This window comes from Neltuma alba, unplaced genomic scaffold (assembly GCF_004799145.2).
Source record: "Neltuma alba isolate B1F8T4 unplaced genomic scaffold, ASM479914v2 tig00012040_pilon, whole genome shotgun sequence".
NCBI classification, from domain to species: domain Eukaryota; kingdom Viridiplantae; phylum Streptophyta; class Magnoliopsida; order Fabales; family Fabaceae; genus Neltuma; species Neltuma alba.
This window is the reverse complement of record NW_021636605.1, coordinates 62,730-86,303: the sequence shown is the minus strand read 5'-3', so window position 1 is coordinate 86,303 and position 23,574 is coordinate 62,730. Positions and strand designations below refer to the sequence as shown.

The 23,574-nt window shown below is 33.6% G+C and overlaps 2 protein-coding genes across 2 annotated transcripts; both read right to left on the bottom strand.

Annotated features, from left to right (window-relative positions):
• Window positions 1–508: 508 nt before the first annotated feature.
• LOC114721473 (TMV resistance protein N-like) lies at window positions 509–5,620 on the bottom strand. Its single transcript, XM_028907284.1, has 5 exons — window positions 5,121–5,620; window positions 3,305–4,436; window positions 2,885–3,193; window positions 907–2,220; window positions 509–691 (listed from the first exon to the last, which is right to left on the bottom strand). The coding sequence occupies exons 1-5, from the start codon at window positions 5,618–5,620 to the stop codon at window positions 509–511; spliced, it is 3,438 nt and encodes a 1,145-aa protein (XP_028763117.1).
• A 9,258-nt stretch (window positions 5,621–14,878) lies between these two features.
• LOC114721472 (TMV resistance protein N-like) lies at window positions 14,879–18,388 on the bottom strand. Its single transcript, XM_028907283.1, has 5 exons — window positions 17,786–18,388; window positions 17,409–17,666; window positions 16,308–16,451; window positions 15,335–16,225; window positions 14,879–15,115 (listed from the first exon to the last, which is right to left on the bottom strand). The coding sequence occupies exons 1-5, from the start codon at window positions 18,386–18,388 to the stop codon at window positions 14,879–14,881; spliced, it is 2,133 nt and encodes a 710-aa protein (XP_028763116.1).
• Window positions 18,389–23,574: the final 5,186 nt, after the last annotated feature.

Here is a 23,574-nt window from a genome sequence, read left to right as displayed (position 1 = left end):
CCGAGATTTGACGATATGGACGTAGGTCCAGAGTTTGATTTAACTTTTTAATGATAAATTTCTCTCGGGATAACAAAAGGCCGTTTATCCCAAATGGACCTAACGATGATAAAATCCGGTCTTTTTACCATAAAGAATGAATTAAAAAAATAAAAAAAATATTCTTATCACTGTTTCTCTTTTAAGGATTTTCGTGTATTTCAAGATTAATAAATTTTATTCCACATGAATTGCCTGTAAAGTTGCGTTTCTTGGATTTGAATATGTACACAATTGGAACGACAAATATGATCACGGGTTTTAAAGGCAAGCCAATTTTCATCAATTATATTATGACTTCGATTTTTTCCCCCCTTAGTCTGATGCAGAATTAATTTTCTGTAGTTATGAAATATTAGAAGTAAAGAAATCATCACCTTATGGCCCATTTGGTAACAAGGAATTAGAGGGAATCGCTCAGTTGAATTCAGCTGTTGAAATTCTTCAAGATCCAATAGAAGTGGGCAGATCATCCAACTTGAGGCAGCTTCTTTGTGAAAGGAGCAACCATTGTAGATCTGCAGTTGATGGCGAAGTCAACGGCCGACTGATGACGAGGAGGAAGACGATGGTCGCTTGAAAACAAGCTCGAAGTGCATTGGTTGAAATATAATGCAACGAGTGCATGTATGCCACTGCAAACATAAGGAGGCTGTAATTAGTAGGTACAAACCAAAAAGAGGTACTAGAAACAGAAATCACATCTACCACTACCACTAAAACTACAGTACCATACCTTTTTGAAGTGAATGGGAGCCATATATGTATCAAGTTGAAGTGGCGGGCACATCATTCAACTTGAGAGCATGCTTTTTCTTTAGATTGAATTTTTTTAATGTAATCTTGACATTCAGCTATGGGGCATACCCCACACTCTTTGATCTTTGCTTCTGTTATCATTTTGCCACCCGGCTTACGGAGTCTGAACTTAATTTCAACACGTGGACGATAAGTCTTGCTTTGAGCATCTCTTTCCTTTGATTCAATCTTCCTTTTTAGTTGTCGTAATGAATCTGGACGATACCAAAGAAAAACATGATCTGACGACGTCACCAAAAACGAGCTATCGTCAACCCTGCAAGCATATTGACTATCAACAAACCATCGGACCTCAATTTCTGTCCACTGTGGTAATTCAGAAACGACGGCGCCAAAAAACAATCTCCCATCCCAAGATCGTGGAATCGAAGAGAGATTCACAGTCATGGGATCCTCTTTAGTACTCTTAAACACGAACCACTTTGGAAGTCTTTCTCCTGGATATTCCAATCTAGCAAAGTCATAAATGGCCTTATTTATCTCAAGTAGCACTCTTGCCTCAGCAGCTTTGATTGCCCGTCGATTCAGCTTCTTGCAATTTGTGAATATAAAGCACGGATATGCCTTCTCTTTTCCTTCTTCACCTTCGTTTGTCAAAGGTGAATATTGTATGGTCTCAAGGGATGTGCAGTTAGCGGCATTCAATGTCAAGATAGAGGGAGGGAGCTCTAATAGACAACAAAGATTTTTACATCCAGACAGGTCAAGACTTGTCAGGCGTGGAAGATGTTTGATGCTTAGAGGCAAGGTCTGTAAATGACTCCCTGAGAGATTTAACTCAACTAATGATGACAGCGACCTGATTTCATTAGGAAGTTCAGATAATTCATTGCAATCCGGAAGCCATAGAACTTCCAAAGCACGCATCTTATCACAGTTGGACAGGAGACGTGATGCTAGCCCATTACACCGTCCAGCTTCAAGACGTCGAAGGTCACGCAGCTTAATCAATTTGTGAACACTTGTCACATTTCTGCAAATGCTTAGAGACAATGAACGAATTTTGCTGCGATGCCCACTTGATGAGCGCAACGCACCACTGATGGCAGTTCCTGAAAGGTCTAAATAGAACTCATCATTTTCTGAGGTCACTGAAAATTCCTCCAGACTTGAGCAACCACCTGCATCGAGCCGAATGAGAGATCGGAGATGGGTATCGCTTGTAAGGCTGGTAAGGGACTTGCAGAGGCGTAGCCATAAACCACGCAGGCTGTGGCGAGATAAAATAGATGGATGAACACTTTGCAATTTTGAACACAGATTGAGATTAACATGTTCAAGACGTGTGGCCTTGGAAAAATCTGGGAGTTCAATCAAGTCTTCTGATTGAGCGAGCGTAATTTTGATTAAGTTCGGAAGATTCTGTAAAAACATAAATTACATGGTAAGATTGGTGGCCAAAACCAAATTAAATTACTCATCTATTCCTTTTTATAAGGTTTCGCTGCCTGTTTTGGTGAGAAAATTTGTTGAAATTAGCTATTGTGAACAAATTTTACAACTTTTCATAATCTTAATCAATACTCCCTTCGATTGAAGATATCAAATATCTAAATCACATAACTTGAATAAAATTAGTTATAAATAATAAGTAATAAAAGAAAATGTAACTTATTTTCTTAAAACATGTTTGTTTATGAAGAGGATAAGTGAGAGAGAAAATATATAGAAGAAGAGATATGAGAGAATTAAAAAAAAAGAATTAGAAAGATATATAATTAATTAAAAGTAAAAATAAAAATGATGTATTTAATGATTAGGTAAATCCAAATTATAACTTATTAAAAAAAAAAAAAAGCTTCAAAGATTTGATGCTTATAGTTCAACAAAGATAGTAATCTTTACAAGTAAAGATCATAGAGCTTAGTGAGAGGGTGAAAGACGAAGGCATTTATTTAGAATGGGTTATCAATTTGTAAGAGATTTTATCTGGACCTCATAAAAAGGACCGAGGAGAGAGTACTTAATAAAGATTTTCCAACTGATGTATTAACAATATTTACTAAGGACAAAATATAAAATTCACCTGCACTCCATCCCAAAGTCTTGTCAAACTGCTGTGGGGCATTTCAAATTGAACAAGATTTTCAGCCTTGAATGTTGCTGGCAAGGACTCACAAGGGTATGCCATCCAACGCAATTTTATGAGTCCTTCTGGCAAAAAGTCTAATCCATCAGGGATTTCTACTTTGACTTCATCTCCATCATCGACTTTGCAACAAGAATAAAAATTAAGAATCTTTACGTTGGGCATTGAAAGAGAGGCTCCAGGACTTAAGCGCATCTCTCCAACTTTTGAAAGGTTCAGTCTTACACCTTCAATGGCTTTACTTCTCTAACAAATGGACAAAAATAATTTTAGTAATAAAAATATTATGCAAATTAAATAGGAATACTGAATTCAAAAAAAATTTATATAAAAAATATGACAAAATTTTGCTCTTACCTTTTTTGCCCCCAATATTTCAGATATTTCTTTAGGATCCCATAATCGACTGCGCTTTCTAAGATTTCTTGATGACCCATCACGAACAACCTGTCGACCCATTTCTCTTAGCAGATCGTGCATTGATATTCTCCCAAATTTATCAACTTGTAAAAGAGCTGCCTCTCTAAGTCTTTTCAATTCAGAACAGATTGAATAACCACGTCGTGCTTCTAACAAATCTTTTACCGCCTCAACACCATCAGTTAAAAGACATCCCTCAACATCATTATCACCAGTTAAAAGACATGCGATATCCAGGAAACTCTCTCTCTCTCCAGCATCAAGTCCTTCAAGACTTATTTGTAGGACTTCGTTAATTCGTTGATCAGGTAATTTTTGAAGCTTTTCTAACAGGCTTTCCCAAACTTCTTGATCGTTCTCATAAGGCAAGGAGGAACCTAAAACTTTTAGGGCCAATGGATTTCCATTTGCATACCTAGTCACTTTCTTTGCCAACCTTTCTAGATTTGGGTCAGGGATAGGGCAGTCTTTTCCAAAGGCATGTGAAGAGAAGAGTTTAAAAGCCCCACTAGAATCCAAACCCTTCAGTTCATATATAGCATCACGATCTACTTTAGTACCAAGGACTTGTTTATCTCTAGTTGTTATTAAGATTTTACTCCCTGGTTTAAACCAATCGCGTCTTCCAACCAAATTGTGTACTTGATCATAATTATCGACATCATCAAAAACAATGAAAACCTCTTTCCGTCTAAGTCTTGTCATGTCGTAAGAGCTAGTGTGAGGATTTTTATCCCCTAATAATGCCGAAATAAGATCTTTCTTCACAGCCTCTATGCCACGATTCTTTGACTTTTCTCCCACTTTTTCCACAAAGTAAGACCCTTCGTGATCGAAATGCCGCTTGTTATATAATGCTCTTGCAAGAGTTGTTTTGCCCAAGCCACCCATTCCCCAAATGCAAATGATTCGGACATCGTTGGACTCCGTGTCCAACAATGATTCTACATCTTTCATTCTCTCTTCAATTGCAACCAAGTCTTCTCCGTTATCTTCATTTGGATACCGCTTGCCCAACTTTTTTTTAACACTTTCCACTATTTCTTTAATTTTGTCTGCTTCATTAGATCTGCACACCATTGAAAGAGTAAAGATGCACCAATTTAATATCGCGTTATCTATTCAAAATTTTCAACTATCCCTAATGAAATGCAACTTCGAAGATTTGTCAATTTTGAAAATGTGTTCTTATTAATAGTTTTCTTGAGAAACATTACTCTTCATTCTTTATTATAAGAAATAATTATGAAGTATGTCATGTTTTTATAAGAAGTATTTAGAGGTTGCTCAAATTTTGTTTATCGATTTTTTATTTTACCCTATTTAATTACTCATATTTCTCATATTACTGCATTTAATTCCCACACATTCTATTTTTCACACTATTTTTCTTCCATAATGAGGGCATTTTTGACAAGAAGGTTATACTTTTTACCCATCCTCAACCTAATCTGGGTAATTGCCTATTATAAAAGGTAAGAGAGAGAGAGAGAGTACTAATATAAAATTTCAGCTTAATTTAACGGCTATGAATGCATCATAATGACCATAGTGAGACGGGGAAGTAGAAGAAAAATATTGTAGCAATAAAGTTGATGGGCCTAGTGGACTGGCCAAGCAAAGTGTATGTATATGAGATCCTATACTCTCATTATGATTATCGACTCCCATGAGATGCTCAAAGATTGATTTAATTTCGCCCCATGCATCATGGAAGAACATGGTAAGAGAAAGATCATAAGCATGTAGTTACCTATTGGTGATGGGGAAACCACATATACCAGCAGCTTCAGCGAGAGCCTCCCTCCACTTTTGCAGTTGTTGTATATCGATGTTTCTCTCGTGCTCATGTTCTTCAAATGCTTTCTTGTAACTCCTAGACTGCTTCCTCACACGTGAAGGATCTACTCTATAGAACACTGGCATAACACGGTGACCTTGATTTTTGTAGCACTCTAATATTTTTGTAAGCTCCTCCAAACACCACGTGGAAGATGCATAGTTTTCTGAGAAGATCACAAGGGACATAGTTGAATCTTCAATGGCTTTCTCAAGAGAGGGCCATACCTCATCTCCTTTCTCAATTCCGTCGTCAACTCGGTCGTCGATGAATGTTTCTATTCCGTTTCTGCGAAGAGCATCGCAAAGATGGCTGGTGAAAGTTCCGCGGATGTCCTCACCTCTAAAACTTATAAAAACATCATTTTTCTTTGGAGATCGAGAAGATGGAGCAGGGGATGACCCTGAAGCCATATATTAATTTGCTTTGATATGCAAAAGAGAGTTGGGACTCGTCTCAACCGGACGGTTGGACCGGTCTGACCGTCGACCGATATGTTTGACGGCTCGTTTCACGTGGATGGAACGTCTATGTAGTTGGGCCGTTTTAAGCCGGTCAGAACCGGTGTTTGAACCGAAAACCAGAGTTTAACCAGAAACTGTTCAAGTGTAATAAAACCGGACGGCTGGAAAAATGAGCCTGTGAGAAGAAGGGGATGAAGAAAAAAAAGTTGAGAGAAGGTGAGAAAGACCCATTCAAGTTATAGGAAATCTTACTACTAATAACAAATCAGAAGATCTACCTTTAATCACAGTCCCAAATCCATCTTTAAGCTCTAGATATCAGCAAAATGGAGAAACCATGCGAGGCGGCTTCAAAAACGCAGAGTCCAAGATGGCCACCTGAAATGCAACGGGAGAAGAGAGCAAGTAGGGTTACGTTTTGGCAGAGTTTCATTCCCTCGCCACGTGTCCCTTTTATTTGATTATAAAATTAATTTCACTGCAGTATCGTGTTGTCAAATTGTCACAACAAAGTTTACATTATCTTTTGCCTCCCCTAGGTCTGTATTTAATTTTATTTTTTTATCAAAAATTATATAACATTAATTTATTACTTAATATCTTAATAATTTGACATGTTTTTGTATTTTTGACACTTTGATATTATATTTTTTAGCCATATACCATTATATGTATATATAATATTATTTTTATTTAATTATTATGTTATTGGTCCGACCAAACGATTTAATCGTTTGAACCATGGTCTACTAATTTTTTTAATTCGACTTCTAGTCTAGTTTTTAAAATATTGGTTTTGGTTTGAAAAATATAAAACTGAACAAATAACCATTCAAAAAAGAGTAATAATATAAGAATATGTTGGCATTACATTTACAACGAAAAACCTCACATTTTTGTCCAGAGAAAAAGGAAAGTCTTATCATGGTTTTTCCAGTCAAAGTGAAGCCTTTCAATACAGCTGTAAATGTGGGCTGATCCGGATTGCGCGTGACGCTGAGAGCATGGAAACAACGTTGAAATAAGCGCAGAGAATCCGTACACAGTCGGATATATATATTTTTGTAGTATAAATGGGTGTTTGGATAGATACCAAACTATAGTTTCAGAAGCATTTTTAGAGTTTACGAAGTAAATATATAAAGAAGTTTACCTTATTTTACGGAAAAGTATTTCTGAAACCATGTTTGAAATCATTTACAAACATATTTTATATACATTAAAATAAAATTCTCTTATATTTATTTTATATTTTATAAATTATGATTAAAAAAACTTATTAATTATTCTAAACCCGCCTGTCATGTTTGCTTTTGCATTAGTACTAGTATTTTTCACGAATTCGTGGAACATGTTACGGCAGGATGTGCATTTAATTTAATATCTGAAAAAAGCAGCAGTAAGTTGATAAGGATGAATTTGGATTGGTTCTATTTTTCCTGCTGTAAAATAAATAATAATATTACTCCACCTCATTCAAAATATAAATAGAGATTTGTTTTTATCGTAAATATTAGTATAGAATTTTTCTATAAAAAATATTTTTCAATATAAATGATTTAAAATAACATTTTGAGAAAATTAATTAATTCAAATTTTATAAATGGTTACTTTAATTAACTTGTTTAATATATCTTAATTAATTATTTAGCCATTACATAACTTAGATTTAAGAATAGAAACAGTGTTTTTTCTGTCCACGCAAGCATCTTTGTGACCAGCGTGTAAGGAACAGAAACAGTATACACATGGAGCAAATTATTGAATAATTTTTTGCGCTAAGGTGGTCGAAATAAGATTTAATCCCACCACTTCTTGGATCCCCAAAAAAAAAATGCTCCGATCCTTAATATATGATCTAATTATTAAATTAATTTTGATCTTAAATATAAGACTTATTTTGCATATTCATCAATTTTTTTAAAATTATCCTTATGGATACTCGCTCAACTATAATCAAGTAGAAAAGGAAGAGAGAATATTAAAGAAGATGGTTATGATATTTTAAAAAAAATACGTCATATTTTTTATAATTAATTAATTTACCTAACTTTCTTAATATAATTAGCTTAGTTAAATAGGTCTTATATTAGAGACAAAAAGAGTATATTTTTATTGAACCATAGAATCCATTTGTCAAGAGAGTGCGAAATAATATCTAAAATAACTATCAAAGTAAAAAGCTTGGTTTTAGGAAATTTACTGCATTCAAGACGAAATATATTACACTTGAAGTCATTTTCATCATTTCACATTAGCAATTTATAACCCTTTTTTTTTTTATACGGGTCACAATTTAAATCATCATTTACTACACTATAAGCGGTACCAAGTTACCAACAACATTAAGGTTGTCAATGCAACTTTTGTTCATATCAGACTGAGGCTCTGTTTGGGTGACCCTCAAAACCATGGTTTGGGAGGTAAAACTATGGTTTTGGTGAGATGTCACCCAAACAGCATCAATTTTGAACCAATAATCTGAAACCATAGTTTCAGGAGAAGTGAATTCATTCTGCTTCTGGCTCAAATTGGAGAGATGATTGTGCCTGTTAGAGTAGATCTCAATAATAATATGACTTTAACATTTCTCAATTATTTTTTTATAAACATATTTAACCTTATATCTTATAAACATATATACACATATTAATTATTTATTAATTACATTATCTTATGTATTATTAATTATGTTGGTAAAAAATATATTATTAACAATTTTATTCCTTCAAATTTAAATATATCATAAAATTTATCTTTTATATAATTATCATATTAAATTATGTTTTTTTTAGTAATTTGTATATATAAAAAGTACTTTTGATAACAACTATCCAAATACTCTCACTTCTCAGAATCACTTTTTTACAAAATCTATTCTTCACAAAATCTATTCTTTTTAAAATCTATTCTTCAAAAGCTATTCTCCAAACTATAGTTTGGTTTTATCCAAACACACCATGAATGGAAAAGATTAGCACCAAATGAAAAACGGAGAGCAGAGAGAGAGAAAATTACTCAATGTTCAATCAAATATCCTAATTAGTTCGAGTCAGCGTATGTTACAGAACAAGTGGAGGACACGTGCAGCATCAGGAAAGAAAGCTTCCTTTGACTTTTGTACTGAGATCGTCAATCTGCCTATGAAAATGGAATCTCTTGGTTGGCTCAACGAACACGTATAGTTATTGGCTTCTCCGGGTTTCAAAATGCTTTCATGAGTAGGTTACTTCGTAACTTATGAAATTTTGAGTTTAAATTTTATTGCTGATATGGGATTTTTTTTTTATGGATAATCGGTAAGTATTTGTATATGTATTTTTTAAATTTGAAAACATATCCCAGTTTTGATGAGCCTTCGGTACGTAAAAAAGTGAAGCCTTAACAATGACGTATAACCTTTTTAATATTTTTACTATGTGATTTTGTTACAATAAATTTATTTTTTTAAAAAGGTTATTTAGTATATAAAAATATTAAAGTGAATTAATAATCCAAAATTGAGCAATATACTTGTGTTCTTTACGACGAATGAGATGGCAAAAAGCAAAGCTAACTTTTATAGGCTTATAGAATAAAAAGCGGGTCGCGTGCTGCTTCAGCTGAAACCAAGGTTTCAAGCTCAAAACTATGGTTTTTAAAAAAATAGGGGTGTTTGGCAAATTTTTTGCCAAACCAAAAAACCCAAACACCCTTAAACTCTCTTTAAGTAACCTATCATGGTAATAAAATATATTAAAGCTCAATGAGAAGTTTGACAACACAATTAACATGGTAGAAACTTTGTTTCTAGTCAATGTCTAAATACACAACATTAATCAGACTCATGTAATAGTATGTGGTCCGGAAATTAGAGAGCAATATGGAGCCGCGAAGAGAGCATGAAAGACATGGAAGAGATACTGTTGTGTATTTAGACATTGACTAGAAACAAAGTTTCTACCATGTTAATTGTGTTGTCAAACTTCTCATTGAGCTTTAATATATTTTATTACCATGATAGGTTACTTAAAGAGAGTTTAAATATACTTTAAAAAGTAGTGCTGCCTGATGCTATAACAGGAATTGGACAAAAATACTGAAATGTGTACTACCCACCAATCAAGATTGTGGATGATCAATATTAACGCTAAAGGTGATCGATATTTACATCTTTGGTTAATATTTATGTTAGTCCTGCGCTTGTCATCCCTAACTTTTGAATCTTTTTGCTAATTGACGTTGGACTTTAAGACAAAGGTCTATGTTCACAGCTTTTACTTAGTGTTCATGCTTGGAAAAACTGATTTGTCCGTTTAGGGTTTAATTAATATGTTCTCTATTTGCATAATCTCAGTTGCTCTTAATAAATTTAGCAGAGTTTTTCCTGATATAGAAATCGCCAACTTCCATGTACTGTATAATATTAACAACCAAAAGTGTGCATTTAAGATAGTTATTTGACTTGCAAGCTTGGTGAAGATATATGGAAGAATTCAATGAAATTATGTTGCATCCCATATATATTGTCAGGAAAATCTTGGCATAGTCTAAGGAACAGAAAAAGATGAGTTTAAGCTGGAAAAGAAAGAGAGAAAATTAAAAGAGGAGGTGGAAAATACAGCCGGAACAAGAATTAATCAAATAAGATGAAAAAAGAATCCAGCAAAAAGTGAAGAAATTGTATTGTACTTGCAGTCAGCAAATACATGACGGGAAAGAGTAATAAATAAGGAGGTAAATGATATGACCGGTCCACACTATTCTTCCCCATTAATATTTATTTTGTAGTACAAAATTTATATTATAAAATGAGTCTTAGATCAGAAGAATAACTGTTAAACTCAAGGGTCTGCAAATGTAGATTGTTAATGGATGGACTGGACAAAAAATGAAGAAAATTTTTCTAAATTCTTTGAAACACGGTTGGCAAGGAATTACAAGGATGCTTCTGGGCTTACCCCTGTGCGAGTCCCCCGACTTTCAGAACATATTAATCATGCATTGGAAAGTTCCGGAGGTATTTTGCAAATATCTATGGCAATTAATTGTTTTCTGAAAAAAATTAATTTTTATTACTTTAAAAATTTGTTATTTAGTTATTTAATTGTTGAGTAACAAAGAAGTGATGATTTTTTTTATTTAATTAGATATTGAAAATTCACCATCTTCTCAAATTGGTTCTCACTGTATTTTATTATCTAAGTTTAGAATTTGGCAGATAAATAAAGTGTAAGTGAAATATAAGGTGAGATCTCGTATCAAAAATAGAAATATAAGGTGAGATCATGAGATAATTCCACCATTTTAATTTTCACATTCTTAAGGGTTATATAAAGTTTAATTAGTATCTATGATCGACTATCTGGAAAACCATGTAAAATTTGTGCGGGTCTATAAATATGTGTGTGTGTGTGTTGTGCCATTGTGATTCTCTTTATTTTTTGATAATATCAATTTCTTACTTCAAAATACAGGGAAGAATTGTCAGTGTCACAGACCCACAGCTCTGAAACATAATAAACAGCAACAACAAAATGCTCTGTTCCATTGGATGGAGTTTAAAAACATAAATTTTTCTTTTCTTTATTTTCATTATTTTACCCCCAATTAAACTAAATCAATTAAAAATATTTAATTTATTTTTATAACATATCAAACGCAATTATTTTTTTGATAAAAAATATTTATATTTTCATTCGTATAATTATTCAGATTCTCATTCTTACCTGACTCATTTTTATAAACCAAAATAAACATAAATCAATCGTTCACATTGTGTGAAGAGTAGTCTCAGCCTTGTTTGGGGTAGAAAATCACCATTGCTCTCCTAATATAAAATTATCTAATTTATACATGCCAATAAGATAATTTTAACTAATTTATGTCTTGAAACTTCTTTCCATCTTTATACTCTTACCCCTAACTAGTACTCTTAATTTTCTTAACTTTACTTAGGCTAAGTCATTTTTCAAGCAAAAGTGAATATCAGGGAATTGCAAAGATATTCGCCATAACAAATCTATGCCTTGATGACCATTCCCTCAATTGCTTGGCCTCTACATCTAATGCATGCACTCGATTTTAGGAAGTTGTAACTATAAGTACATTAATTAATCAGTGTTGCATGTAGAAAAGAATTAACATTTTAAATTAACAAAGCAGTATATGAATCTCAGGAAAGCCAAGTGCAATTATTTTCATATCCCAGAAGGACAAAAAAAGAAAAAATTAGAAAACGATATGGACCAACATGCATGTGCATCCTATACGTTCCTTTTGGTCTCTTTCCTGAGAAAGAGACGACCAAGCCAATTGGAATGGTGTGACCACAAGGACCGGCCTATTGAGAAAAGATTCAAAAGGCAAAATCATTAAAGATGATATTTAAAGGGCAAAGTAATTAACTTTAGTATTTCAAGATTACAGTACATATAAATCTCCAAAGCAATCCACAGTTGCCAGCCACTGCCCATCAGAACTGGTAAACATTCTTATCCTGGGAGGCTCGTGTAGGAGGTAACTTCTCGTCTTGCTCCTAATCTATGAACAACCCCACACATACAGAGATAATGGCTCAGATTGTCCTTTCACTTTTGATAACCACATGCCAGCATGATTACTCGAAAATGAAATTAGAAGTTTATAGTACAAACATATATACGAATTTGGCTTCAAATATCCGAGAAGAATACAGAATGGCAATCAACAAATGATAAATAGGATAACAAAAATTAATATAGCTTTGGAACATCTGACTCGTGCAGCACAGAGCACAAAACACTACAGTTGAAAGAGGTTCACAAAAAGTGTAATCATCACATCATGCAAACAACCGCACTACTCAGTCAAGAGATGGACTATGGAGCAAGCATAAATAAGAAATCGCCGATCAAAGAAATGTAAAGAGGACACATTTTACAGAAAGTTACAATTGGAGGTTCACAAAACAATTTAAAGGGAAAAGACTTGTGCCAGCTACGATATATCCTTCGATCATGTCCAGCTACTATCAACCAAGAGGGATCTTGAGTAAAAATCATTGACTGAGCAAATGCCAGTTTACCAGGGAGTTTCCTGTCCCTAACACTCCATGTACTTTCCCAACTTCAGGCCTCTTCAATTCAAATAGACTGGGCTTCACATGAACAGAGTGTGCAAATAGCACACCTGAATTAGCAATGGTGCTGCAAATTATCTTCCGTGATGACTCGCTCTTAACTTGAACAAGCAGATCAGTTTCTGCAAAGCCTCCAGCTTTGGCATGTATAGCATCAGGGAAGAAACCTTCTTCTGGTTCTACAGAAATAATATTTGAAAAAAGAGAAGACTGGACTATAAGCATTGCTGATTCATTGAAGGCCGTTTTCAGCACTAATTGAATGGTTTTTCTCTTTGGTGCAGGGAAGACATCATGTGGAGAGAACTCAGTGAACCCCTTCACAGCATGTGCAAAAAGCTTGGTGTCATCACCTGCTGAAAAGATAAGATTTCATTCACATTCTTAGCAAGGGATATACGAATTGTCTCTAAATAAATGATTCGTGTGTAGGAGGCATCAATTTGAAAATTTTGTAACGCAGGGAAAGATGTTAAAATTTAAATGCATATGGTCTACATCTTTAGCAATGACCAAAATGAGGAAGGGAATCATGGACATAGAATATGCCCTTCATATTTCACTTGGTTCAAAAGAATGGGGGTTGGCGGTGATCAAACTAGTGAATAAATGGTCATAGAGGAGGCTTCAATGCCATGTCATGGACCACTTGATTCACAAAGTTATTAGGAGTTTCATTGATAAACATATCATCTCTAACAGCGACTACTGTCTGGGATTTGAAGTTTGCAGCTTGATAATCAGGTGGTCTGGAGCTGGCCATCAATATAATAGACAGGAATTACCAGAAGCGGCATTTAAATCTAGGATTTAGGAATATGTTATCCCATAATATATATTAGAATTTTTCTAGGTTTCTAGTATTCATGTTTGAGCTGCAATGAGATGTTTTTCCTGTTGCCTTAAACTTGCTTAGAGTGATCCAGGGAAATCATCCTAAGAATTATGAATATATTTCACCAACTAGCGCTAAAAATGAAGGTTTTAATGTTTCGACAAAAAAAACAAAACTATTGGATAATTATGCTGCTTTTTCTCCTTCATCGTTTGCAGTGAGATGCCCACATATTCATATCATGGCAGACATATATACAGGTGAAAAATGACCTAAAACTTTCACATATTCATATCATTAGCATTTGTACTCCAAGTCACACTTGTCCTAAAATTATATGGAATTCGTTTAATAGAAACATAGCAGAACACATGGAGAATCTATAGCAAGCCTCATAATTCAGGATAAGAAATCCAACCACTGACCTCAGGATTTGAGACCCCAGGATTTCATGATTTGGACGTAGGTCTAGAGTTTAATTTAATTTCTTAACAATAAATTTCTCTTGGTATAACAAAAGGCCATTTATCCTAAAGGGACCTAACAATGATAAAATCCAACTCCTTTTACCATAAAAGAGTGAATAAAAAATTAAATAAATATTCTTATCACTATTTCTCTTTTAAGGATTTTCATATATTTAAAGGTTAATAAATATTATTCCACATGAGTTGCCTCTAACGTTGCATTTCTTGGATTTGTATTTGTACACAATTGGAACGACAAATATGATCACGGGTTTTAAAGGTAAGCAGATTTTCATCTATCATATTATAACTTTGATGTTTTGCAATGGTTCCTTGTTATTATTTTTTAATCTCATAAAATCACACATAAATATCTAAGTTTCTTACTATATTTTAATCTATCTTTTTCTCTTTCATTTACAATAAAACAATTTCAATGATATCATCCGTGTATTATTCTCAGTGATCAAAATTGAAAGCATGCAGGAGAGCTTGCCTGCACTTAGTGAACCTGTAGCTTCTTGTGCTCTGCACTTCGTGATCTTATATTTGCAAGCTCTTTCGATGGCTTCCTCAAGGTCAAGCTCCATATATTTCTCTGATGATCAGAGAAGAAGCAGCAATAAGGTAAATGGAGACAAAATATAGGAGGGAAATTCACACTTATGAATTGATATATACGAGAATTCTTTCTTCTTTCTTAATCTGATGCATAATTAACTTTCTGTAATTATGGAATATTTGAAGTAAGAAATCATCACCTTATGGCCCATTTGGTGGCAAGGAATTGGAGGGAATCGCTCAGTTCAATCCAGCTGTTGAAATTCTTCAAGATCCAATAGAAGTGGGCAGATCATCCAACTTGAGACAGCTTCTTTGTGAAAGGGGCAACCAAGCCCCATTGTAGATTTGTAGTTGATGGCGAAGTCAGCGGCTGACTGATGACGAGGAGGAAGACGATGGTCGCTTGAAAACAAACTCGACGTGCATTGGTTGAAAGATAATACAACCAGTGCATGTATGCCACTGCAAACATAAGGAGGCTGTAATCAGTAGGTACAAACCAAAAAGAGGTACTAGGAACAGAAATCATATCTACCACTACCACTAAAACCACAGTACCATACATTTTTGAAGTGAATGGGAGCCATATATGTATCAAGTTGAAGTGGCGGGCGCATCATTCAACTTGAGAGCTTTAATGCCCTTTCTTTAGATTGAATTTTTTTAATGTAATTTTGACATTCAGCTATGGGGCACACCCCACACTCTTTGATCTGTGCTTCTGCTATCATTCTGCCATACAGCTTACGGAGTCTGAATTTAATATCAACATATGGACGATAAGTCCTACTTTGAGCATCTCTTTCCTTTTCTTCAATCTTCCTTTTTAGTTGTCGTAATGAATCTAGACGATACCAAACACAAACATGATCTGACGACGTATGCTTAATCACCAAAAACGAGCTGTCTTCAACCCTGCAGGCATATTGACCATCAACAAACCATCTGACCTCAATGTCTGTCCCCTTTTCAGAAACGACGGCGCCAAAAAAGAATCTCCCATCCCAAGGTCGTGGAATCGAACTGAGATTCACAGTCATGGGATCCTCTTCATTACTCTTAAACTTGAACCACTTTGGAAGTCTTACCCTTGGATATTCCAATCTAGCAAAGCCATAAATGGCTTTATTTATCTCAACTAGCGCTCTTGCCTCGCAGCTTTGATTGCCCGTCGATTCAGCTTCTTGCAATTTGTGAATACAAAGACATGCCTTATCTTTTCCTTCTTCACCTTCGTTCGTCAAAGGTAAATATTGTATAGTCTTAAGGGATATGCAGTTAGCGGCATACAATTCCAGGATAGAGGGAGGGAGGTCCGATAGAGAATCAAGCCTTTTACATCCATCCAGTTGAAGACGTTGCAGGCGTGAAAGATGTTTGATGCGTGAAGGCAAGGTCTGTACACGAGTCCGTGAGAGATTTAACTCACGTAATGATGACAGCAACCTGATGTCATTAGGAAGTTTAGATAATTCATTGCAATGCGGAAGCCATAGAACTCCCAAAGCACGCATCTTATCACACTTGGACAGGAGACGTGATGCTAGCTCATTACACCCTCCAGCTTCAAGACGTCGAAGGTCACGCAGCTGGATCAATTTGTGAACACTTGTCACATTTCTGCAATTTTCTAGAGACAATGAACGAATTTTGCTGCGACACTAAACTGACGAGCACAACTTGCCACTGATGGCTGTTCCTGAAAGGTCTAAATCGAACTCTTCCTTTTCTGAGGTCACTGAAAATCCCTCCAGACTTGAGCAACCACATGCATAGAGCCGAGTGAGAGATCGGAGATGGGTATCGCTTGTAAGGCTGGTAAGGGAGTTGCAATCGATTAGCCATAAACCACACAGGCCGTGGGGAGATAAAATAGATAGATGAACACTACGTAATTTTGAATACCCATTGAGATCAACATGTTCAAGACGCGTGGCCTTGGAAAAATCTGGGAGTTCAATCAAGTCTTCTGATCCCGCAAGCGTGATTTTGGTTAAGTTCGGAAGATTATGTAAAAACATAAATTACATGATAAGATTGGTGGCCAAAACTAAATTAAATTACTCATCTATTTCTTTTTATAAGGTTTCGCTACCTGTTTTGCTGAGAAAATTAGTTGAAACTGGCTATTGTCAACGAGTAATCTTTATAAGTAAAGGTCATGAAACTTAGTGTGACCGTGAAAGACGAAGCCATTGTTATAGAATGGGTTATCAACATTTCATTGAATTTTGTAAGAGATTTGATCTGGACCTTTATAAACAGGACCGAGGAGAAAGTACTTAATAAAGATTTTTCCAACTGATGTACTAACAACATTTCCTAAGAAAAAAAATATAAAATTCACCTGCATCCCATCTCAAAGTCTTGTCAAACTGCTGTAGGGCATTTCAAATTGAACAAGATTTTCGGCCTTGAATGATGCTGGCAAGGATTTTAAAGGGTATCCCATCCAACGGAATTTTATGAGTCCTTCTGGCAAAAAATCTATACCATCAGGAATTTCTACAGCGATTTCAACCCCATCGCAATTGAGGAAAAAATAAAAATTAAGAATCTTTAGGTTGGGCATTGAGCTAAAGGCTCCAGGACTTGAGCGCATCTCTCTAACTTCTCGAAGGTTCAGTCTTACACCTTCAATGGCTTTACTTCTCTAACAAATGGAAAAAATAATTTTAGTAATAAAAATATAAAAATATTATGTAAATTAAATAGGAATACTGAATTCAAAAAAAATTTTATATAGAAAATATGAAGAAATTTTACTCTTACCGCTTTTCCCCTCAATATTTCATATATTTCCTTAGGATCCCACAATCGACTGCGCTTTCTAAGATGCTTTGGTGACTCATCACGAACAACCTGTCGACCCATTTCTCTCAGTAGATCGTGCATTGATATTCTCCCAAATTCATCAACTTCTAAAAGAGCTGTCTCTCTAAGTCTTTTCAACTCAGAATAGATTGAATAACCACGTCGGGTTTTTAACAAATCTCTTACGGCCTCAACATCCTCAATTGAAAGACATCCCTTAAAATCATTATCACCGTTAACATCATAATCAATAGTTAAAAGACATGTGATATCCAAGAAACTCTCTCTCTCCCTCTCTTCCCATCATCAAGTCCTTCAAGACTTATTTTTAGGACTTCGTTGGTTTGTGGATCAGGTAATTTTTGAAGTTTTTCCAATCGGCTTTCCCAAACATTTTGATCTCTCTCATCAGACAAGGAGGAACCTAAAACTTTCAGGGCCAATGGATTTCCATTTGCATACCTAGTCACTTTCTTTGCCAACCTTTCTCGATTTGGGTCAGGGATAGGGCAGTCTTTTCCAAAGGCATGTGAAGAGAAAAGTTGAAACGCCTCATTAGAAGCTAAACCCTTTAGCTCATATATATCATCACGATTTACTTTAGTACCAAGGACTAGTGTATCTCTAGTAGTTATTAAGATTTTACTCCCTGGTTTAAACCAATCGCGCCTTCCAACCAAATTGTTCACTTGATCATAATTATCAACATCATCAAAAACAGTGAAAACTTCTTTCCGTCCTAGTCTCATCATGTCATAAGAGCTAGTGTGAGGATTTTTATCCCCTAATAATGCCGAAATAAGTTCTTTCTTCACATACTCTGTTCCACGATTCTTTGACTTTTCTCCCACTCTTTCCACAAAGACAGACCCGTCGTATTCAGAATGCCGCTTGTTATACAATGCTCTTGCAAGAGTTGTTTTGCCCAAACCGCCCATCCCTCAAATACGTATAATTCGGACGTCGTTGGACCCCTTGTCCAGCAACGATTCTACATCTTTCATTCTCTCTTCATTTCCAATCAAGTCTTCTCCATTATCTTCACTTGGATACTGCTTGCGCAACTCTTTTTTAACACGTTCCACTATTTCTTTAATTTGGTCTGCTTCATTATCTCTGCACGCCATTGAAAAAGTAAAGATGCACCAAATTTAATATGGCGTTATCTATTCAAAATTTTTTTAACGATTCCCAATTAAATGCAACTTTGAAGATTTGTCAATTTCGAAAACGTGTTCTTGTTAATAGTTTTCTTGAGAAACATTACTCCCCTGTTTTTTATTATAAGAAATAATTATGAAGTATGTCATGTTTTTATAAGAGGCATTTAGAAGTTGTCTCAAATTTTGTTTATTAATTTTTTATTTTACCATATTTAATTACTTATATTACTCAAAAGGTTGCTTGGCTTGTTGGTTGCAAACCTTTTAGTGTGCTAAGGGGTCATGAGTTCAAACCTTCCCTTAGCCACTTTGTTTTAAACAAAAAAAATTCCAGCCACCGGAGGCTGGTTCCGGCCGGACCCCCGACGGCGGCCACCTAAGCACCGGTGGCTGGAACAATAACTCTGGTAAATATTTATTTTTTAATAAAATAAAAAGAGAGGGGTATTATTGTAATCTCACTCTAAATTTTAATTTCAATTTGGTCCATTGGTCCTGCAGTGAGGTTTCAAAAAGTTTTAGGGGCTTTTTGACATTAATTGCGTTCTGCGGTTCTTCAGTGCAATTCTCCCTTTAAACAACTTTTTTACAATTTCATTAAAAGTGTAGTAAATTTTGCCTACTTGGTAAAATAAAAAAAAAACAAAGAGAGAGAAAATTTTGCCTATGATGGCCTAGTAAATTCCCTGAAACGTACATGGCATATCATATGAACAGCCCTAAGTGTGGTATTGATAAAAAGTGTTGTGATTTGCTGACGTGAAATGATGGACTCGCTTTAAGTGCAGTAAACTTCGCCTCTAGTGTGGTAAATTTCTTAAAATAGGATCGTTTGCTTTGATAATTATTTTATACTCCTTTTGTCTTGAATAAAAAACTTATTTTATAATATAAATTATATTACAAAATAAGTCTAAATAAAAAACTTATGTTATAAGATAAATTATATTACAAAATAAATCTTAAAAAGAGTATCACTTTAACAAATGGGTTTGATGGTTGAGCCATCACATGACTTTATAGAATCTAAAGGGCTCAACTCCCAATGATTTAGATTATTGCAAATGAAAGGCGCAAGCAATCACAGAACTCGTGGAACACGTTGCAGCAGGGGTGAATTAATGTGGAGATAAATTTATAAGGATAAATTTTCTTTGTGTAGATTTTTCTGGCGTAAAATAATATTACTCCCTCCCAGATTTATTTTGATTTAACACCTTGTTTTTCCAAATTTATAAATGTTTTTCCTCAAAATCTTCATATTGATTATTGCAAAAAAATTTAATTAAAAAGTAGTTAATGATTAAAACCACTTCAAAAATATGAATTAATCTATGTTTTACACAATTAATAGTTAATTTAAACAAACAGGGCCGTGCATTTCAAAGAAACGGGGTCCTAGGAAGTTGGAATTTTGCTGTGCTATTATGAGCGGGTGAAAAAGAAATTAACCCGGACGCACATCACGTGCAGAGCAAATTAAATTATTGAATAAGGACAGATGCGTGCAAATACAGGAAAGCAAATAAACCAATGCAAATAAACATATTATTTATCAAACTGATTTTTTTATATAAAAAATAATCTAAATATAAGTTATATTACTGACTTTTATCCTAATCCAAATAAGTATACCTTTCTAATTTGCGTTTCTACTCCTTTTCTTGAGTTCTGGCATGTGTTCTCGCTTTTGAGAAATATAAAATTGGACAAATAATTATCCTCTTCAAAAAATAGTACTACTACTCCGATTCTAAACATAAGATCCATTTTATAGTGTAATTTATACTATAAAAAAATAAATTATACTATAAGATAATTATTATATTTAGAACCGAAAGAGTAATATATAATAATATTTTGGCATTACATTTACAATGAAAGTCCTCAGCTATTTGTCCAAAAAAATGAAAGTCTTATTATGCCTTTTGAGTCAAAATAAAGCCCTTGTAGGCTTTAGCGGTAAGACAAGTGACAAACCTCGGGAGGAGTCTAAACCCTTGTTTGATTTCTTTTTGTTTTTTTTCTTTCAGTTTCAGCAACCAAAAAAAGAATTCTTGTTTGAGTGAGGTGAAACTCAAAAAGCAAATCAATAAACAAAGATGGTGTGAGCAATAAATACGGAACAGAGTACGTAATGGAAAATTGTGCAGATACAGCTCTAAGTGTCGGCAGATACGGATTGCGCGTGACACCGAAAGCAGTGAAACAACAGTGAAATAAGCACAGAGAATCCGCATGCAATCGAAAATCATTTATAAAAATATTGTGCATAAACTGAGATAAACTTTTTTATATATATAATTTATATTTTATAAATCATAATTAAGAAGCTCCGATGTGCAAAAGAGATAAAATTACATATTTCATGTTTTGTAAGTTAAATTAAAAAGTTGTTTATAAACCATTTCAAATTAATCTTATATTCTTTTTGTTCTAAATATACAATTCGTTTTATAATATAATTTATCTTATAAAATTAATTTTATATTTAGAATTAGATGAGCATATTTAGAAACAAGAGAAGGATGATAACTATTGATTATAAAAAAGAGCGGAGGGAGTAGTATTTTATATTCTGTAAATCATAATTAAAAACTTTTAGCATGCAAAAGATATAAAATTACTTATTTTATATTTTATAAATCAAATTAAAAAATTATTTATAAACCATTTCAAATTAACTTTATATATATTTTCTTTTGCATTGCTACCATTACTTTTTGCGAACTCGAGGAACACGTCACAGCAGCATGTGCATTTATCGTCTGGTCAAATGCGGAGATAAATTGATAAGGGTGAATTTTCATTGTGTAGATTTTTCTGGTGTAAAATAATATTATTCCCTCCCAGATTTATTTTGATCTAGCACTTTATTTTCCCCAATTGATCAATTGTTTTCCTCAAAATCTTCATATTAATTATAACAGAAAGTTTCATTAAAAAGTAGTTAATGATTAAAAAAACACTTTATAAATATAAATTAATATATGTTTTTCAGAAATAATACTACTTCTGATCCTTAATATAAGAACTAGTTTGACTTCTATTTTAATTCTAAATATAAAAACCTGATAACATGTTTTGTCTCGTGTATTTATTTATTTATTTCAAAATAATCCTTATAATAATAATAGTTATAGATACTATACTTTATTAGTAAAAAATACTTTAAAAAAATAATATTTATTTATTATAAATAATTAATATAACTAATTTTTTTAATTTATTTAAATTAGTTAGTTGATGCCTTAAAGGTTTTTATCTGGGCAAACTGATATGATTAACATTACTTTAATCTATTTTAAATTTTATTTTTTTCTCCTCTTTTTTATTATTTCCAAGGCTTCTCACGATTTGCTATGTCTGAACATTAATTCAAATCACATCACTATCTCTCGTATCTCAATTGTTTTCTTTCCTTCTCTTTCTTCTTTCTCTGTTCCTTTTCCCTTTCTTTTTTATTTTGGATTTCCCTTTTTTCCTTCATCATTTTCATACCGTCATAGTCCAGAGCTTCTTGCCTTTGTTTCAGAGACGCTTGGAAGGTCAGAAAAAAGTGAATAGATTGAGATCAACTGACTTGTAGCTTCAAAGGATGAAAAAAGGTGAACTTGTAGGGCCAGAAGAAGACGGTGACATTTCTTTCTTCTTCTTCTTCTCTCTCAGTTTCTTGTTTATTTTTTTAATCCACCGGGTTAGTTCCCCAAACCGAACGAGTTGTCCGGTTTATGCCTGGTTCATACTGGGTTAGGACGGTTCGTATTGGTTCAAAATTTTTTCTGTTTAAGTGACGAACCAGACCGGATAAGTGGTCAGTTCACCGGTTTTCAGTCTGAACCGGTCTGAATTCTGATCCCAAATATTCGTCTTTGGCCATTTTATAACCATGTTAACTAATCATCCAAATACACATATTACTCCCTCAATCTCTTATATAAGCAACCTTGAATCTATTATGTACTCTTTTGGTTCTATTTATAAAGTAGAAAAGACATTTTTCGGTCGTATTTATAGGACACTAAAAGAAATTTTTTATATAAAGGTACAATTTTACCCTTCATTTATTATTGCGTTGATTTTGTTTATTGCGATATGATGTATATTAAATAGGGATAAAGTTAAAAAGTTGCTAAATTTTAAATGAAAATTAATAAATTTTAAGGTTTTTCTTAGTCCATGTGAAACATGTTGAAAGTAAATTATAAATAAGTATATCAAAAAATAAGTTAAAGACAATAAATGAGTAAAAAAATTAAAAGTTATTTATCCAAAATATCCTTATTTATTAGGGAGATCGAGAAAGATTATATTCCTTTGGTCATAAATATAATACCCATTTTGTAGTGTAAATTGCACTATAAAATGAGTCTTATATTTAGAACCAAAGGAGTAAGAAAGAGAATAAAAAACTATTATAATAAAAAAAATTATAAAAAAGAGAGAATGTGAATGGAGAGAGATGATAGTTTGAAAAATGAGATAATAAATATATTAGGTATTAGAATAAGTAATTAATAGAGATAAACTAGAAAATTTGTTATAAAAATTTAAGACAACTTGTAAATATTGTTCATATTTAAGAACAAAAAAGTGATTGTAGTTATTGCTTATAAAGAGGGACGGAGGGAGTATTTATCAAACTGATTTTTATATAAAAACTAATTCAAATATAAATTACATCACTGACTTTTATCCTTATCCGAATAAGTACAAGAAAACGACCAAATTTAATTAGCTTGTGGTGTTTTTTTTTTCCTGTTCTATCATGAGATTAAATATGGGCTTGTTTGTATATATTAGCGTTAAATTGTAACATAACTATCGTTTTTTCCCCAAAAAAACAAAAGGAAATGATTCAAATTTATTTTAATGACGTTGAAGATATCATATATGAGGGTGGTGGGATGTTCACAATGGTAGCCCCACCGAGAATGAGGAGTGTGGAAAATAAGTCGGCA